We start from the raw sequence: 18,618 nt of genomic DNA on the forward strand, positions 1-18,618 counted from the left end.
GGCTATTTCTCACTTGTGAAGTACTCTACATGTGACATGTTAAAATCCCAATTAAAAAATACTGAGTTTAACATACAGGTTCAGAATTAGAAACTATTGTAAAAGTCTGCCTGTGAGTCCAATATCTTAGACAAGGATTATTTACCTTGTAAAAATCAAATGGAGGCTAGATCTAAACATAAACAATCAACAGAATCATCTTTTATGGATTCAAAATAGGAGTCGTACAAATAGCAAACACTGACAAATGACCGTTTCTAAAAACCCAATCTAAAGTCAGCGTCCATAAAAGCTTACTTTTCCAAATGTTTGGCAATAGAGTTATTTCAACACGGCTCTGAAATATGCCTGTGTGTTCTTTCCCTTAGGGAAAAGCATGAACACATATCGTTTTGCTCTTTGCAAATAAGGGTCGTCAATTGTCCAGGATCTGCCACGGTTTAGGGATGAAGTGAGATTAAATGATTTTTTTTGGCCAATGCATCTGCCAATTCCCTTCAGAGCAGTCATGAATGGGGGGTCGGCAGCCCAGCTGCAATTGGAGGGTCTGTCCAAAAAAAGGCCGTTTTGGGGAGAGAGAGGGGGGTGAGATGGAGAGAGGCCGACTGCGCCCCCCTCCCAGCCCTCCCGGGCCCAGGCGCCTGCGCCGCCGCTCACCTCGGTGTCATTGTTGAGGTTCCAGAGGTCCAAGCGCCCCATCCCGTCCACGCAGGCAAAGAGCGCGGGATGCACGGGGGACCACATGACATCGTACACATAGTCTGCATTGTCTTCAAAGGAGTAGAGCGGCTTGTTGTGCTGTAAAGCAGAGAGACCGTGAAGACTTTGTGGCGCTGCTGCTGCCTCGGGCTGTCTAGCGAGCCTAATTAAAAACTTTGCACATTCACAAAGTGTCATAAAACTTCCCGAGATGAAAGTCCTCGAGTAGGTGAACCGCAGCTTTAATGTGACTAGAACTGTCCAGTGGCATAAATAAATACCGTGGTGGGGGGTGCTCTTAAGGTGTTGGGGGCTGGGACGGATGGGGGGGGGCGGTTTCAGACACAGTCGTCCTAGACATTCCAGACAGGTGGACAGGACTGCCCATTAGCCCAGAATCCTTGCTACGCTTTGCGAGTCGCTCAGAGCCCGAACCCAATCGTGGTCCTTCTGCTGGGATCAGACCCGCGGGGATGCTCGGCAAGCCCTGGCGGTTCCGGCGGCCCCGAACCCTTTGCATGGAAGGCAACGCCTGCCACCTCGTGGTCACTGTCTGTAGCTGCAACTCTGCTTCCAGTCCAACTCTAGACCAAATTCATACTTGAATGGTTCCTTTGAGGCGGGGAATGGGAAACACGTATTTTAAAGGGATTTGTAGCTCTTCTGGGAGGTGAAAAATGTCATGGTTCCAAGATCATAGTCTCCCTACCTAGTGTCAGTTCACTCAAGTCAGGAGGACTGGTGTGGCTCAATGTATCACCCCGAACCTTCATAGAAGATGAACCACATTTTTCTAGATCACCCGGTATTTCCAAGAGCCCGAAAATTGTTTTTTTTTTTAACAGGGGGGTGGGGTGGTGGAGGTGGGGAGGGGGGGGGAGAATGCATTAGCACACCCCCGCTGCATACAAATGCTTCCACTCCGGAGGGATACAATAAATTAAAATGGCACTCTTGATTTCCAGTGAATATTGTCACATCAAAATAGCACAGAAGTCAGAGGCAAGTTTGAAAGTACACCAGAAATAAAACGTAATTGGACTTCATGAATTATTCATTCCATCTGGCTTGTCTTATTCTAATTTATGAATAATGGCTTTACTAATCCCTGATCAATTAATGTAAAATGAAATTTAAATGATAATGAAAGCCCTAGAGATAAAAGAAATTAAGTATTCTTATATCCTCTGACAGAAATCTAAACAATGGGATTTTTTTTTTCCAGTGCCTTCTTCATCCAGTCAGCTGTCTGTACTCTCTTCATGGGCTCCACTGAATACCTATACAGACCAGGATAGTAAGAGCAAAAATAAATAAATAAAACACAATATGAACGATCTGCCTGGAATGTTCGAAGACTGTATCTGTAGGGAATCAGCTCCAAATATTACACTCAACTCCCGAAGTGTACTGTTAGTGAATGCAAAATGTACAAAACGCGGGCGCTGAAATCAAAGTGACAAAAATCTGTAAGAAGACAATAAAACTCTCATGACCTAAACTTAATGCAAAAATTTGTTAAGGTGCTAACTATAAATGATTTCTCTTTCCATGAATTATATCACTTTGGTATTGCTTAGAAGTAAACACAATTGTAATACTATTAAAGCAACACAGGAGGTTTTGTGTGTGTGTGTGTGTGTGTGTGTGTTGGTAGTGTATGTGTGAGACGTCTTATTTTATATTCAAAAAGTATATAATGGAGGAGTAATTTGAAAAAAAATATGTACAACATTGAGATCTCAAAAAGAAGTAAAAAGACATTAGCCTTATAGTTTTGTATTTTAACATTCTATAACTCTTTTATGCCAAAATGTTTGTTATATACCATGTTTGCACTGTGATTTGGACCTAAATTATTAGACTATTTTCTATTTTTGTAGCTTCCTCCTTCCTCTCACTGTTTGGACTAAGTGACTCAAACTACTTTCTCCAGAAAAATCTGAATATTCAATGATACCTTAAAGTAGCACGATTGTATCATTTTTCTTTATTAATGTAGGAAAAAAAGGAGTAGCTGGTCCTTCACTGACCGCTTGTGAATATTAAATTCTAACTCTTAAAGTCAAAGAGTGGAAAAGACCTACACATGCTTAAAAAAAGTCGATTCTCAGTATTCTCTCTCAATAACCCAGCTATGGTAGTATAACTGATTATGTAGAGGTCAGACATAGATACAAACATACAGACATACAACAAACGCACAACACATCTACAGTCCTTGTTTTGATCAATTAGAAAGAAGACCATCCAGCTTTAAATAGTCACTTTCTACGGAGCTGATATTATTTGATATGTTAATTTGCTCAATAAATTATCCTGTTATTCTCTAGTGCTGTTTCCTTTCTTTTCTTTTAGTAGCTTCTTCTCTGAGAAACTTAGTTAAAATGATAGTAGCTCCTGGAGACCTCACTTTTTAAGCATCTAGAAATAACTGCTATTGTTCATGTTACCAAAAACTAACATTCTCACGTTTAAGATTATTGTATTGAAATGTTATTATTATTCGCCAGGTTTTCTCCAATTTCCTAATCACCCCTCACCCCTAAGACTGAACCTTTCATTATAAAAATCACTGTGCAAGTAATTCTAGGCTACTGTATGTGCCTGTTTTGGGGGAAGGAGAAGGAAGGGCTTATATTTTCAAAGGCTTTGTTTTCACCTTTATAAATTCACAGGCTGGGAAAGTCTTGGTCAGGACTGAGTCCATTATCACGGTACTAAGTGGACTGACATCTATGAACCGCTACTTTCCAAATATATAATAGCATGGCATATGCTACAGGCATAGGCTAATACTACACTTACAATAGTAAGCAGTGCTATTTTGAATATTAACTGTACTTCTTTTAATAAAGGAAGTTTTCATTCTAGGGCCCAAAGGGTAATCTAAAAACCCAATGAAAAATTTGTCTCGAATGCTTACTATAAAACATTTTATAGTAAACCCATATCATGAGGTATTAACATTTTCATAAAATATATCAAAAGCATCAGAGTCCATAGATTTCATTTTTGAATTCTGAAACATACCTATCTGGATCCACAGAGTTGTCATAACTTGCTCCTGCATTATCCCCGGTTTTAGAATACTACAAGTTTTCAAAAGGTGGAGACCGTGGGGGCACATTTGGCCAACGGTTTTAAGGAAGATCCTCACATGTCATATCAATTGTATATATTAAAGCTGCAAAAGCTTGGTGATTTTAAATATTTACTCCGCAAAATACTCAAGACCACTCAGTAAACTAAACATTGTTCTACAGCATGTTACTATAGAAAGCGTTTTTCAAAACCATCAAATTTCATTAGAGAAAAACCCCTTCGACCTGTGTTTTCTTTTCTAATGCCATGTTTAGTATTAGTGAACTGTTAAAGAAAACAAAAACTGCACTGTTACGCAGCCTACTGCACATGTGACACGTGCCAATAAAATAAAGCTGCGATACCCTCTGTGTTTCAGGCAAGTTCCCAGGGCTGTGCCAAAAATGCTAAAATATCCAGACACGGAGCAGCTTGATTTTAATTCCCTGACTCTCGAACGGAACGGAGAAGCAGGCTACCAGTCACTTCCCAGACAGACATGAAGGGCAGGGGAGGGCAAATTGTGGGGTGTTTGCTGGGTGCCTGACTCTATACACACATTGTCTAATTTAATCCACATAAAATCTCTGTAAGGTAGATGGTATTTACAGAAAAGAAAATTATAGTGCAGGAAAGTTAGTAACTTTCCCAAGGCCACGAAGGTTGTAAGTGGTAGAGTTGGACTTGGCTCTCTGGTTGTCTTAGCTGTTCAGCACATCCTCTATTTGCTGGAGCCATGTGATCCTGTATAAAACAGCAATGGTCTTCAGTCTTCACAGAAAAAAACAACACGTCTGTACCTCTTTGCTGTTCCATTCAACACAACCACTGTTTACTAAACGCACACGGTGTAACTGGTAGAAAGAGTTCACAAAGATCACAATTACAATGTTTATTTCATTTCCTGAATCAGTGATTCATAATCCTGAAGATGTTAACCATAGAACTCCAGGCATCTTTAGCACCTTGTGACGGGAACAGGTATCTTTTTCTCCTGAAAACCAGGAAATAGGATGGGGATGGCCCTTGAGCCAACAGAGAGTAACAGCGCGCCATGCATTAGAGAGTAGAATAAAATGATGCTGGAAGGCAAAGAGCAGGGTTCAAGTTCACTAAATGTCTCTACAACTTTGGGGACTAAAATGAAATTATCCGAAAGATAGGGATGAAACAGGGACCATGGAGCAGAAATGACAATAGGAGAAAGTGGAAATTTCCAGACCTTGGGAAATTTAACTTAACATCCATGGATCTTAGCTTTTCATCTGTAAGATGGAAGGCTGGAGCAACAGACCTCTATGGTTCCTACTGGTTTTGTGATTCTATGACCCTGTTTTGCGGTAAGGACTGAATAGTATCAAGTATGAGAAAGTTTTTTTTTGTTGTTGTTGTTTTTCACAAAGAGTTATTCCAAGCTAAGTATTATAATTAAAGCCATCTTCCTTGACGTTCTGTGGAATTCATATCACTATGATTTTTTTTACTTTGTATTTCATCAAAATATATATATAAAAATGTACCAGAGAGGTTTTTAGCAAAAATTTTGAAATTATGAAAGTAATAGACCTCCTATTTGACCAACTAGAGAAGGAATAAAGAACATTAAGTTTACATAAGAGACTCAGGTAATGAACTCTGTTCAAAAATGAGACTACAACATCCATCAACATTTTAGAATAAAGACTTGATCTCTAGATTTGAGTTTTGATTTTATAAGTTTACTTCTGACAATGATTAGAGCTGCATATTTTTCCAATCGGTTAACTATAAAATGATTTCATGAGAGATGAGTTTCTACTTCTGATGTCAGAAATGTGCTGAAGTCACATCTAGGGAATATAAGGTTTGTTTCAGTTTCCTCTATATTATTTGTTTTCCTCTTATCAGGCACCTCTAAGCATCTCAATAGGCTTCACTATTTTGAAGGTTGGTGAATAGAAAGGCTTGTGTTAGAATGTCTCCTTAACACCTCCAAACACTGTGGTTGAGATTGCGTTTGCCTCTAAACGATTAGCTTTCAAAGCAGCCTTAGTAGAAATGTTTACCCAAGCCTTGAAAATCTCTTGGAATGGAGAAGAAATGGGGCACGGGGTAAATACATGGGGTAGGTGGGATGGGGGGCAGGCAACTCATAGTAGAATTTCTGTATTTTTATTCTGAAATAAAAGGAAAACAAATGGAATCTTACCTTGAAGACTCTATCCTGTTGGGGAAAAAATGATGACCAAAATACTAAACAATGAGTAATAAGAAAATGTCCTTCAAAAATTGTCATGTGGGTTCCTGTGAAGTAATTAAAATAAATAACCAGCCAGTTCTTCCAGGAAACATTAAAATGGGAGACCACAATATCACTTTTAAGAAAACCACCAAAGCACCCCCAAACTTCAGGCTCACACAAAAATGGATGCCTCTACCATAAAAAGAAAGTGCTTAAACAAACAAACAAACCCAAACTCACAAACTGAACCAAACCAATCCAAAAGAAACCAACTCTCTTGGCCCAAAAGAGGTGTTGCGAATTTGGAATTTGGTACTATCACTGGAAAACATTTGCAACTTAATTGGGGATTTTTCTAATGCACAAAGTATCCTGTATTTATCTTAATTTCTGTGGTAATAGTAAAACAATACTCATGCTACCTAAGTGATAATAACTTTACCTGTTTCTATCATAGTCAGAAGTTCAAAATTAGACATAAACCCTTGGGGTGAGCTCCTCCGTATGGAACATGTGTCATGGGTCTGTTTGTTGTTTGTATGCACTAACCAAAAATACATCAGGACATTAATTTGAATTAGTTCATTGAAAATAATTAGAAAGAAGGTTATAGAAATCCAGGAATCTAGCATTTGCCTCTCTAGAAATGTAGACGTTTTGCTGAATAAGTACTGAAGCCACATGAAAGGTGTGCTTTGTTGCACGACCTTCCTCTCCTGCTTATTTGCATGGGAGAATCCTCCTAATCCAGGAGGCGCCACCAATAAAGAAGATAATTATCCATATAAAAGAATGTATACATATTCACAGGTTTTGACTAGTATTTGAGTGTTTAAAGCCATGGAGGAAAAAAAAAGCGACAAGCTTTGCCTAATTCATAAAAGGAGTATTTCCTGGCACTGGCATGATTTTTATGAATATTAGCTCCACCTAAAGGTTCTTCTTTAAAACGAGCACTTTAGTAGCACTATTCTGTACAAAATCATTGGGAAAACACTAAGCAAGCAGGGGTGCTCTCCCGAATTGCCGTTTGCCTTAATTTCAGCTGCTGGGGTTCCTTTGGTATGTTCTGCTGTCTGGCTGATTTGAGTTGAGGCAGGGCAGCGGGTCACTGTGAAGTTGGGTCATGAGAACAACTGAGGTGGCTGATCATGGAATTGATTCTGTCTCTCCAAGACCTCGCACGAGAAGGCAGCGAGCAAGTTCAAAAGAGCCTCTCTTTGGTGGCCACTCCCCAATTCTGTGGCTCAGTGGTTTTCATGTCCAATGCGATACTAGAGAAAGAAGCATTTACTATATAGAGAATGGTCAGGTTCATTAGAGACTGGACATTAGTATTAAGGATTAGGAGGTGTGGAGGGGTGATGACCATGGGCCGGAAGCAGCTAGAAGTGTGGCTGTATTCGTGCCTTGAAGACTTGAAAAATTAGAAGGACGAGCAAGTAAAGTGGTATTTGTAGGCTTCAGCAGCTTTGTTTATTTATTTGTTACTTATTTAATTTCAAATTGTACAAGTGCAATTGAATTAGCAGGTAGATTAAGTGGCAGGACAGTTCCACGCTGGTTCTTACACTATCAACCTCTACTCTAGTCTCTGGCTTACCAACTTTCTCACCACTATAAATAAATGTATACACACACACACACACACACACACACACACACACACACACACGCAATTCTTTAAAAAGATTTTTAAAATATCAAATTATAAGCCTAGGTCCATGGATTACACCTTGATTCGTACTTATTTTTAAACTGTCAGATTAACATCTGCCAGTTCCCAGAGCTAATCAGACATTGTGGTCTCACTATGTTTAGTAACTACATTTAGACACATTTCATTTCTTTTCAAGAAGTCACATACCCAGATTTGTCCCATCAAACAGGTTTAAAATCTAATGGTAAAATTTTCTAAATAATTAGTTTTTCCCTCCTGCTTCCTGCATCAACAATTGACTGTATATACGAGTATGAAGGACACATTTCCAGAGGGTCAAGGCCGGTTTTTTTTGTATGTCTGCACTCCTGTGTCAGATGATTAGTGTAATCATCTTTTATAGTATATCTGAAATTAGTATAACTGATAGTTGTATTCATTTTAATGGGGAGAACAGGCTAGGAGAATCCCACACAGCAGCAATTCAAGCTATTCTGTTTAAATGTAGAATATATTTGCTATGTTTCCTCCTTTACAACATATTTGCTTACCTCTTTCTGTTTCATCTAAGCCAAATTGAAACTAATTTCTCTTCAAAAAGCAAACACAATTGAAGTGTGAGATGAGGTGATGCAGGACATTGGAAATGGCCATTGGAAAATAACCAAGTATACTTTATGAGCCTTGGACAATTGGCAAGGTTAAGAGGTCACATGAGGGTGGCCAAGATGGACCTCCATTGGTTTGGTCCACAAACATCTACTTTGGGGAATAAAGGTGAATTTTATTTCATCTTCCAACATCAGACATAAAACACAGGTTACACCAGGAGGTGGACGTATTTTTGAATCTCATAATTATGTAGATAGCTGTGTCTGTTATTTGTTATTCTCAGTCTCTCTTCAAACATTATTGCTTAGAAGGAGAAGGCTGGGGAAGGCAACTAGTGTAACATATCATTGAAATGAAAAGGTAAACATTTCCGCTCTGGTTAAAAGAGCAAAAAAAAAAAAAAAAGGATTCACCAAGCCCTTACTTCTTGCACAATAATAAAGTCCGGTCAGCTGGGTGAATTTTAAGTCTGAAAAGTGTTTGTGCTTATATGGATTATTCACACATGCGTGTATAAATATTTAACAGCTATAGGGATGTACAGGCATTGAATGTTTGGGGGATGGGGTTGGGGTTAGGGTGAAGGTGAAAGGACAGGAAGTATGAACACAGGCTAAGTGTGGCTGTGACTTGATGCTTACATTCTTGTGGGTTTTTTCCAAGTTATCCTCCCTGGATGAGCTTAATAAAGGAACTCTTTCCCCATCTACCCCCTACCCCTTCCGAGAAAAAGGGAAGAAAGAAAGAGAAGAATTGGATGACTAGCTCAGGTGGTTTTATTGAAAGGCAATTTTAATATTTGCTACCTTTTGTTAGGCAGGGAGGAGAAGGGGGAGTGAAAATGAGGATAAGGGAAGAAAAAAAAGCCAGACACCACCTGAATGTCGTGTTTATCAGAAAGGCAGCCAGCAGGGTTTGGGGTTGTGGGGGAAAAAATGCACTCTGTCATCCGGTGTTACTGGCAGTAAACTATTGATTTTGCTAATCTTCTTGCCTGTTTTAAGTATTATGTTTAGGTACTGCGGTAGCTGAAACTTTGACTTTTATCGTTATTTTTATTCTTCTGATATTTTAAACATTTAACGAAGCGCTAATAGAAATAGATACGCTCAGGGCCCTTTTCTGGAATTATTTTTAGGAGATGTTTCTATCTCAGTTTAAAATAGTCTAACCTTCTTTAACTAAGTAAGTTATTGCACTTAGGATATCCAAAAGTATTAGTCTATCAACAATGAATTAAGGACCTGCTCTATCCTTTCTACTTTGGGCAATCAATAGAAATACAAGGTCTGACTCTGTTCTCAAGGACCCACAGTCCGAGCAGGAAAATAAAAATTAGGAAATAATAAGAGGAGAATATTGTTTACTTGGGGGTCTACTTTCTCACTTTGTTCCAAAAGGATTTACGATGTCTTACAAGTTAAATATACTGCAAAATTAAGAATAAACACACAACAGAGGCAGGTAGAAAAGATAGCTATTACCAGGATCCTGAGATAAGCTGATTATTACAATCTGGTACTGAAAGAGCTCTAAATTTCCTGATAACTAAGACGAAAGGAAAAACACATCCTATCACAAGGAGGTACACAGATTTCACCATCTGAAGAAAGAAAGAATACAAATTCCTCCTCAAAGACACATTCTTGGGAAAAATTCAAGGAGGAATTTATCACGTCTGTGAATCCCTGGGAAAGAGACTGATTTTCTGTCTTGTTTATACCAAAGAAAAAGAACAAGTATGTAGCCAGGTGCTAAATTCTGTGGTACAGATGTTAGGTGCCAGAGGAATTTGGAGATTTGGGGGGTGGCGTGTTGGTGGTTACCATGGTCTGATGTGGTCAAGGAAGGTATTATCTAGAACAGGTGATGGGACCCGCCTTGAAAGATGCATAGACTTTGATAGATGGTAAGGAAGCCAGTCAAGGAGAGAAAAGCAAAACATGCAAAGACCTGGCTGTGTAAATCAGCGTGGAATTCCCAGATAGATGCTACAGTGAGAAGTGGGGACAGCCCCATAAGCTCTGAAGATTTGACTTAAGGAAGGAAATCATTTTGGTTTGGGGTAGAGTGGGGGGTGAGAACATATTATGAATGGTCTTGAGTATAGCGTTAAGACTTTTTGATGCAAAAGCTACTGATTTATTAAACATGCAGTGACGAATGTGCAGAGCATTATGTTCTGCACAAACAGATTGAGAGACGTCTAACGTTCATGTGAGTCTCTTCAGCTTTCCTAATGTGGACGACTGAATGATGAATACCATGAAACAAACAGAAAATAGAAGCAACAGCAGAGTCGGAGAGGAAGGTCTGGTTTGTATTTTAAAAGTGGTACATGTAAGTCTTTGGAGGCTACACTCAGGCAAAGTGGAAATGTGGGTTGGGAATTGAAAGAGAGGGCAGGCTTGAAGTCCAAGCCAAGGAATCATTCAGAAGAGGTGCTGAGGGAGAGGAGAGCAAAGGGAAGAAGGAGAAAAAGAAGGCCTGTGATAAAAGTTTTGAAAAACTGGGCCAAGAGAGTGAAGGAGAAAGAACCAGTGGAGAGGTCAAAGGCAAACTAAGAGAACATCATCCTGCTGGAGAGAGCTGCAAGAATGAGAGGCAGACAGTATGAAATAAGAAAGGCACTAAAAAGAAGCCATTGCATTAAGTGATCAGGGGCTCACAGATGGCCTTGGAAAGAGTAGTATCAAAAAACTAAGAGGGTTGGTTGAGGCGTGGCTGGGAAATGTGGCAGTGGTCAGCATGGATGCACCTTGGCTCTTCAAGTGGTTTGGCAAACTAATCCAATTTTAGGACATGTCTGTGATACTTCAAGCCATCCCATCTAATCACCAATCGCCAATCTTTCAGAGGATCCTAATATCATTGGTGTTTGTGTCCAACACCACTTTCTTTTTTCTCAAGACCACCTACCTGCCATTTAAATGTAACATCCTTGACATTCTGGACCATTTTTTATGTGAATTTATGTCTCAAACACGTGGCATCGAGCCTGATCAGTAGGAGGCAGACAAGATGCACTGAAAGTGGGTGGGTGATAAGCAGGTAGCATCTGGGTCCGGTCCCGTATCTGCCTGTGAGAAGAACCTTGAACTTTCCTCTGATTCTTAGGGGTTTGGGATTCTTTTTTAGTCTCCCCAGGGCTGAACGTCTGCTTTCCCTGATGGATTTTTGATTTAGCATCTTGCTTGGGCTATCTCTTCTTCTTCTAGCATGCTACTTTGGTTCAGAAGCTTTCCCCTCACTCTGCTTCCTTAAATCTAATGAAGGTCATGGTTGCTGCCCAACCATGAATTTTGGTTGCAAAATTTTGAATTTTGAAAGCAAAAATTTCAGCATGCTTGTAGACCATGGGCAAGGAACCAGGAGCAGGGGACTGACCTTGAGGAGGAAAGTGATATGAAACACCGTAATGAAAAATAGGCTAATAGTGACTTGGATGGTAGGAAATCTAATCAGGGATTTCCTGTGTAGTATAGGAACAAGGTATTGGGAATTAAATGTCTGATGAATTTTCTCTCGTTAAAAACAAACAAAGTTGATTTTTGGATTTAAAGCATCAGTAGGTACCTGAGATACTTAATACCACATAAATTACAATTGGGCTGTGTGTGTGTGTGTGTGTGTGTGTGTGTGTGTGTGNGAGAGAGAGAGAGAGAGAGAGAGAGAGAGAGAGAGAGAGAGAGAGATTAATATACTTAATATACTTTTACATGGAGTTTTCTTATATATTTATTTGCCTGGAGAAGAACAATGATGCCCACAAATAAGAGAATGGTGTATTGACCATAAGGACGCCTGACTCCAAGGCAGCACCACATATCGCTGCACCGCTGAGTAAATGTATTCTGAACATGATGATGGTGAAGAAACGGGTCTTTGGCTTCAGCATCAACAAAGTCAGTTCTCACATTAACCATATTGCACCGACTGTTCCTTTTACTTTCCCTCAACATCCACGGGTCCTTCGGGTTCCGCTGCCCCTGGAAGTCAGGCTTGGAGGGATGGGAGCACTAGGAGTGGGGTGTGTTTGTGAAAGAACCCCACAGGAAGCACCGTGTTGCTAAGTTTTTTGTCCACAACCCAATGTCAACTATGATAATAAAATATCTTTAGCTCTTGTTATGAGCTGAACTACGCTGGCTCCACAATTGATATATTGAAGTTCTAACCCTTAGGACCTCAGAATGTGACTGTGTTTGGAGACAGGTTCCTTAAAGAGGTAATTAAGTTTCAAATGAGGCCATTAAGAGTGGGCCCTAATTCAATATGACTGGAATAAGAAGTGGAGATTAGGACACAGACATGTACAGAGGGACGGTTATGTGAAGACACAAGGAGAAGATGGCCATCAGCAAGCCAAAAAAAAAAGGCCTCAAAAGTAAACACCCCTGCCAATACCTTGATCTTGGACTTCAGAACTATCAAGAAATAAAAATGTTTGTTGTTTAAGCCACCCAGTCTGGGGTACATTGTTATGGCAGCCCTAGCACTCTAATACAGCTCTCAAATAAAAAGAGAAGGGGGGCTGTCTTTTTCTTTTTTCTTGGCCTCAAATACATAATGACATGGGCACATTTACCCTACAATTCTGCATTTGTGGAATTGTCTCCAAGAGCGCAAAGCCGAATGTTCTTTCTGAGCAGCTACTTCTGAACATATCTCTTTATGATCAGTGATGGAAGCTCCGCCTTGTGCTTTGCTGTGACTTCCATTGAAAGGGAACTGCAGTGAATATAAAAGTATGGCCCCTCTCTGGAGCCAGAAGAGCCTCTTTAATTTTCACCTTAGCTTTAAGTCATACCTAGCGTTCTGTAACGCAGTTGAAACAACTGGGACAAGTGAGGAGTGAGTGTGGACTTCGATGCTATCTCAGTACAAATGGGTCAAACCATTCCAGGGACCCAACTAAACTTGAACCAGAAATTGTAACTCTGTTCAATTCAGTCAGTCACTTTTGCCTCAACACAGAGCTATTTTTCCCCTGAAACAGAAGTCTTCTGAGCTTGAGATTAGAGTTTATTTTGGTTTAATTTTGTCACCCTCTGCAGGCTCAGTCTTGATTTCCCTTTTGTTTGGAAAAGGTAATCGGAGGGTCAAATGGCGGATGGAGCAAGAGGGCAGGAAAAGGCAAGGCAAGCAGGCAGCGCTGATGGAGCATGACATGGGTCCTAGCGCTGGACCCTCTCATCCCAGGCGAGGGCTGACCTTTCAACTCACCAGGCAGGCCCCTGCCAAGTTCTCCTTATCAGCCTCCTTACAAGCTAATTACTGCTGAATGGGTTCCTGAGGTTGGAAAATTTTCAAAGAATTTTTGAATACATCTCTACAGCTCTTTTTTCTTAACAATAGGATCTATCAAACAGCCAGGGGAAAGCTCTGTTTAAAAAGCCCCGACAGGAGATCAGAAGAATGTGTTTGATTGCCAAAGTGACTAATTTATTTTTACACAGTATTAATGACGTTACAATCATCAATATCTATAGCCTGGTTTTGACAGTTTTTATCACAAGGGTTCCCATTGTTTAAAAAAAGAAGAAAAAAGGAAAAAAAAAAGAAAAAGAATGAGTTTTATTTTGCTACATTTCCATTTGTTAACAAAACGCCCCATAAGCAAAACCAGAGGTCATTAGCAAACAAGGAAAACATGCCTGTCTCCAGAAGAATACAATTCCCTTCATCATTTAAAATACAGCTCTGCTGAAAACCCAAATCATGACAAATCCTTAACATGAAAAATTCAGTGCAGACTTGAAACCACCTGACTTTACTTTGGGTTTGTGCTCCTTAAAATTACCTAGAAAATACCATAATCTTCTCTTCGTGCAGCTGGACGCGGGCCAGGGCTCTGGCTCCAGAGGCAAAGGGCAAACTAAAAATCATGTCTGAACAGACAGCTCCACCCTCTCTCCCAAGTCCACTTGGCCCAGTGACAAAAAGTGAGGTCTAAAGCACATTCATCCAGAGCCTGGGGTTTTGGCCAAAATTCAAGACTCTTATAGGACAAACAAAATGAAATCCAAAATGTTATCACCCTCACCTTAAGAAGTCAAATGGGCTTAAATGATTGCCCTGTAGATGGTGAGTAGTTCACATTTGCAACGTAATAGGGAACCGATACAACTTGGGTTAAAATGGAGCTTTTTGTTTAGGAGAAAGATCCTTAGCTGAGTTTAAATTCCAGAGTGATTTTTGGTAATAATTTGGAGTGTGTGTGTGTGTGTGTGTGTGTGTGTGTGAGAGAGAGAGAGAGAGAGAGAGAGAGAGAGAGAGAGAGAGAGAGAGAGAGAGAGATTTCTATACTGAACCAAAGACTTTGAGGGTGAAAGGCTAACTACAGGGAGAATGGGAGGATTCAGGGACTCCCCTGGTGGGGCCCACTGGCCTGCCATGGGTGCCCCCAGACTGCGGTTAAGCCTCTCAATGGCCTGCACTCTCCTTCACCGAAAGCTTCAGCTCCTAAAGACTCGCTCTCCCCAATGCCCACCCACTTTGACACCCCCACTCTCTCTCACGCTTTAGATGGGTGAGAGCCAGGAGAGACTGTCAAGTAATTTTTACCTCCTGCCGAGTTAGTGACAGGCTCAGTACAAATAGCTACATTGAGAAAGTACCTCCATGCCACAAATCCCACGGCCAGCACTCTGACAAGACAGTCCGGGGCTATGAATACCACCATCTGATCAGTGCTGAAATGGCAGGACCAGGCGTTCCAAAAGTGGTTTCCCTCTCGACCCCTAATCAAAACCCTCTGCCCCAGACAGTCAGCTGCATTCACAGTCCCCTTTGCTCACGGAGTCCCTTCTGGCCTTCTGGTCTTAGTTCATGCTACTTTCCAGCCTCCAAGGATGTACTGTCCTCTCTCCTCACAAACGGTCCAATCCTGGGATCCCGATCAAGGCCTACCTGATCCCTCAGTCCTCTCTCAAAGGCCTACATGCACAGGGACGTCTCCTTCCCACAGGTCTCAGCCTTCTGGCTTCTTTTTAGGTGCTCTGGGGCTGCCTTGGACTCTTCCTTGTGCCGTTTTGTTTAAATATACTCTTACTTCATTCCTGAAGTTTGTTTAGTTTTCCATGTAGAGCAAAGTCGTGGTGTGTGTGTTTGGTAAACGTTTATTTTTAAAGCAGTTTTAGATTCACAGCAAAATTGAGGGGAAGAAACAGAGATTTCCCATCTATTGCCTGCCCCCACACATGCACAACTCCCCCCATTATCAACTTTTTCCACAGGCTGGTGCGTTGGTTACAATCCATGACCTACACATCATTAGTGTTAGCCAAAGTGCATAAGCTTCCTAAGGGTTCACCCTGGGTGTTGTATATTCTGTGGATTGGGGCAAATGTATAATCATGACCCACCATTGTAGTAGGTGCAGGGTAGTCCCACTGCCCTAAAAATCCTGTCAGAACAAGGTTTTTCAAACAATCCTGGAGAGCTGTGGGATTAATTCTTGGAGGGAGGGGCAATTTAAGGAGTTCTCTAGGAGAAGTATTATTTCATATTTTCCTTCAGGTGAGAGTTAAAAAATTTATGTAAACATGCTCTGGGTCATCTTGATGCTGCCACCTTATAACTATGTATGTCGAGTCAGGCCTGCAGGAGTGTTTTCACTACAGTTATGGCAAACTAGGGAAAAAACAATCAAACACACACACACACCGAGGTACCATGAATAGGAAGTGACCATTTGTGCCAGGTGATTCCTGCAGCCATCACACAGCACAGGGTCACCACTGAAGTCAGCCCAATAGTCACACTATGAACCCCGCTTTAGTTTCACTGAAGTATCACTTGTCACATTAAGTTAATGTGGTTCATTTACATGATATATTGGGGGGGGTGTTACTTTAATTTGTAATTTTTAGGGAACTGTAAAATTATTTAAGTTATAAGCTATAGCTCATATATACAGGGGGTGTAAAAAAAGTATACACATTTTAAGAAAGGAAAACTGTATTAAAATTGTAATGCTCAATATATATCGATAACAAAAGATGAATACAAGTCACGTTTGACTTCTGCAATTACAAGAGGTGCTCAAAGTGGTTACCATCAGTGTCCAGATACTTCTGATTATGGCAAACGACTGCTTGAGCAACGTTGACCAAAGTGTCCACTTGTATACACTTTTTTGGCACCCTCGCCATTTAGAAACCCTCAGTGGCTTCTCATCACCCTTTAGGACAGAATTCAAGCTCCTTTTTAGGTCAACAAGGCCATGCATCACCTGACCTCTGATAACCTTTTCAACCTCATCTCCTGCTATTCTATTTTTGCTGCAAACATGGAGACCTTTATCCTGTTTCTCACACAAGCCAAATGAAGCTCACGCCTGCTTCACAGACTTGTTCCCTCCACCTATAATACCCCTGTTGCCCTCACCTTCACAGAGCTAATGTCTTCTCATTATTCATGTCTCCCTGGTGTCCTCTCCTTAGAGAGGGCTGCCCTAGTCATGTATCTAAAATACTCTCCCCAGGTTCGCTCAAGAGTGCAAGCTCTGAGCAACAGCAGTTCGATTTCCACCCAAGCTGAGCTGCCGCTGAGCCGCCAACAGGTGGCAGGATGACTCAGCTAAAAAATAAATAAAAAAATAAAAAAATAAAATACTCTCCCCAGGGGTGGCCAGTTAGCTCCATTGGTTAGAGCGCAGTGCTCATAACACCAAGGTTGCTGGTTCGAACCCTGCATGGGCCACCGAGCTGCAGCCTCCATAACTAGATTGAAACAACTACTTGACTTGAAGCTGATGGGTCCTAGAAAAACACACTGTTCCCCAATTAAAAAAACAACAACTCAACTCTCCCCAATGTTCTCTCACTCTCTCCCCTTAACTCTGCTTCATTTGCTTGCTAACACCTATCACTATCTGAAATCTTTTATGTACGGTTGGTTCTCGTTATGTGGATTCCAGATTTTCACATTTACCTGCTCTCTCAAATTTATTTGTAACCCCAAAATCAGTATTTCAAACTCATTCACAGACAAATGCAGAGTAAAGATTTGAGTCACCTGACACGCACATTCCCAGCTGAGGCTGACTAAGATGACGCCCTGTCTTCTCGTTTCAGCTCTCATACCGTAAACAAACGTCCCTTCTGTGGTCTACTGGGTGCCATGTTTTTCCCGCTTCTGTGGTTTTCTTGTTGATGATTTCACTGTTTAAAACAGCCCCTAAGCATAGTGCTGAAGTGCTGTCTAGTGTTCCTATTCACAAGAAGGCTGTGATGTGTCTTACTGAGAAGATACATGTGTTAGAGAAGCTACCTTCAGGCGTGAGCCACTGGCTGCAATTCAGTATTAATGAATCACCCATACACATTAAATAAAGTGTCTTTGAACAGAAACACACATAAAACAAGATCATGTATTGATTGGTTGATGAAAATGTGGTGACCAGAGGCTCTCAGGAACCTCATCCTGTATTTCCCATAGAAGCAATGGTTGGTTGTTTGCCAATTCACTGTCACTGGCAACTTTATAGACCATAACTGCCATGAATAATGAGAATCAATTACTTTTTTTTTTCCTTCCCAACTAGCATAGTGAAGTCAGGGACTTTGTCTAACTTTGTTACTATTATATATATTCCCAGTGCCAGGACCGCAGTAAGCCCTCAACAGTTATGTATTAAATGAATAAATATAGTTGAGTGTATATCTTGTTCTCTGTTTATATGTATTTAAATCATATTATAATGAAAATAATTTAAGGCAGTGTTGGAGGTTGACAAGAATGTGTTTCCTTTAAAGAAGTTCCATTCTTTACTCAAGTTTGAATAAAGTCATGTATACTATGCACCCATTCGTAGCAGGGACCATGTCTCATTTCTTTTCAAAGGTTTTGGCATGAGGTTAAAAACACATTAGGTTCTTAAATGTTGGCTTAATAAATGAAAAAATTGATCAAATTTAGTACTCTTTTAATTAGAAACATAGTGAAGACAATACTTACCTTTACTTAGTAGCAGAATCTTAATTAAATTTGCAGTTATCAAAAGAATGAAAAAGCAAGCCACAAATATTTGCAAAAGACATATCTGATAAAAGACTGTTATCCAAACTATATAGAAAACTCTAAAAGCTCAATAAAAAAAATTGATTAAAAATAGGCCTAAGGCTCTAACAGATAACTCACAAAGAAGAAATACAGATGAAAAATAAGCATATGAAAAGATGCTCAACATCATATGCCATCGGGGAAATACAAATTAAAACAACAATGAGATACCACTATAAACCTACTAGAATGGCCAAAATCCAGACCACTGACAACATCAAATGTTGGTGAGGATGTGAAGCAACAGGAACTCTCATTCATTGCTGGTGGGAGT

The 18,618-nt window shown here is 40.4% G+C and overlaps 1 protein-coding gene across 1 annotated transcript in view; it reads right to left on the bottom strand.

Annotated features, from left to right (window-relative positions):
• DYNC1I1 (dynein cytoplasmic 1 intermediate chain 1) overlaps positions 1-18,618 on the bottom strand; it is a 314,035-nt gene that overhangs the window by 20,920 nt on the left and 274,497 nt on the right. Inside the window, exon 15 of the mRNA XM_019662070.1 lies at positions 658-798. Within this exon, the coding sequence (XP_019517615.1) occupies positions 658-798 (141 nt within the window). The remainder of the gene's footprint in view (positions 1-657; positions 799-18,618) is intronic.

This window comes from Hipposideros armiger, unplaced genomic scaffold (genome assembly GCF_001890085.2).
Source record: "Hipposideros armiger isolate ML-2016 unplaced genomic scaffold, ASM189008v1 scaffold_365, whole genome shotgun sequence".
Classification (NCBI taxonomy): Eukaryota; Metazoa; Chordata; class Mammalia; order Chiroptera; family Hipposideridae; genus Hipposideros; species Hipposideros armiger.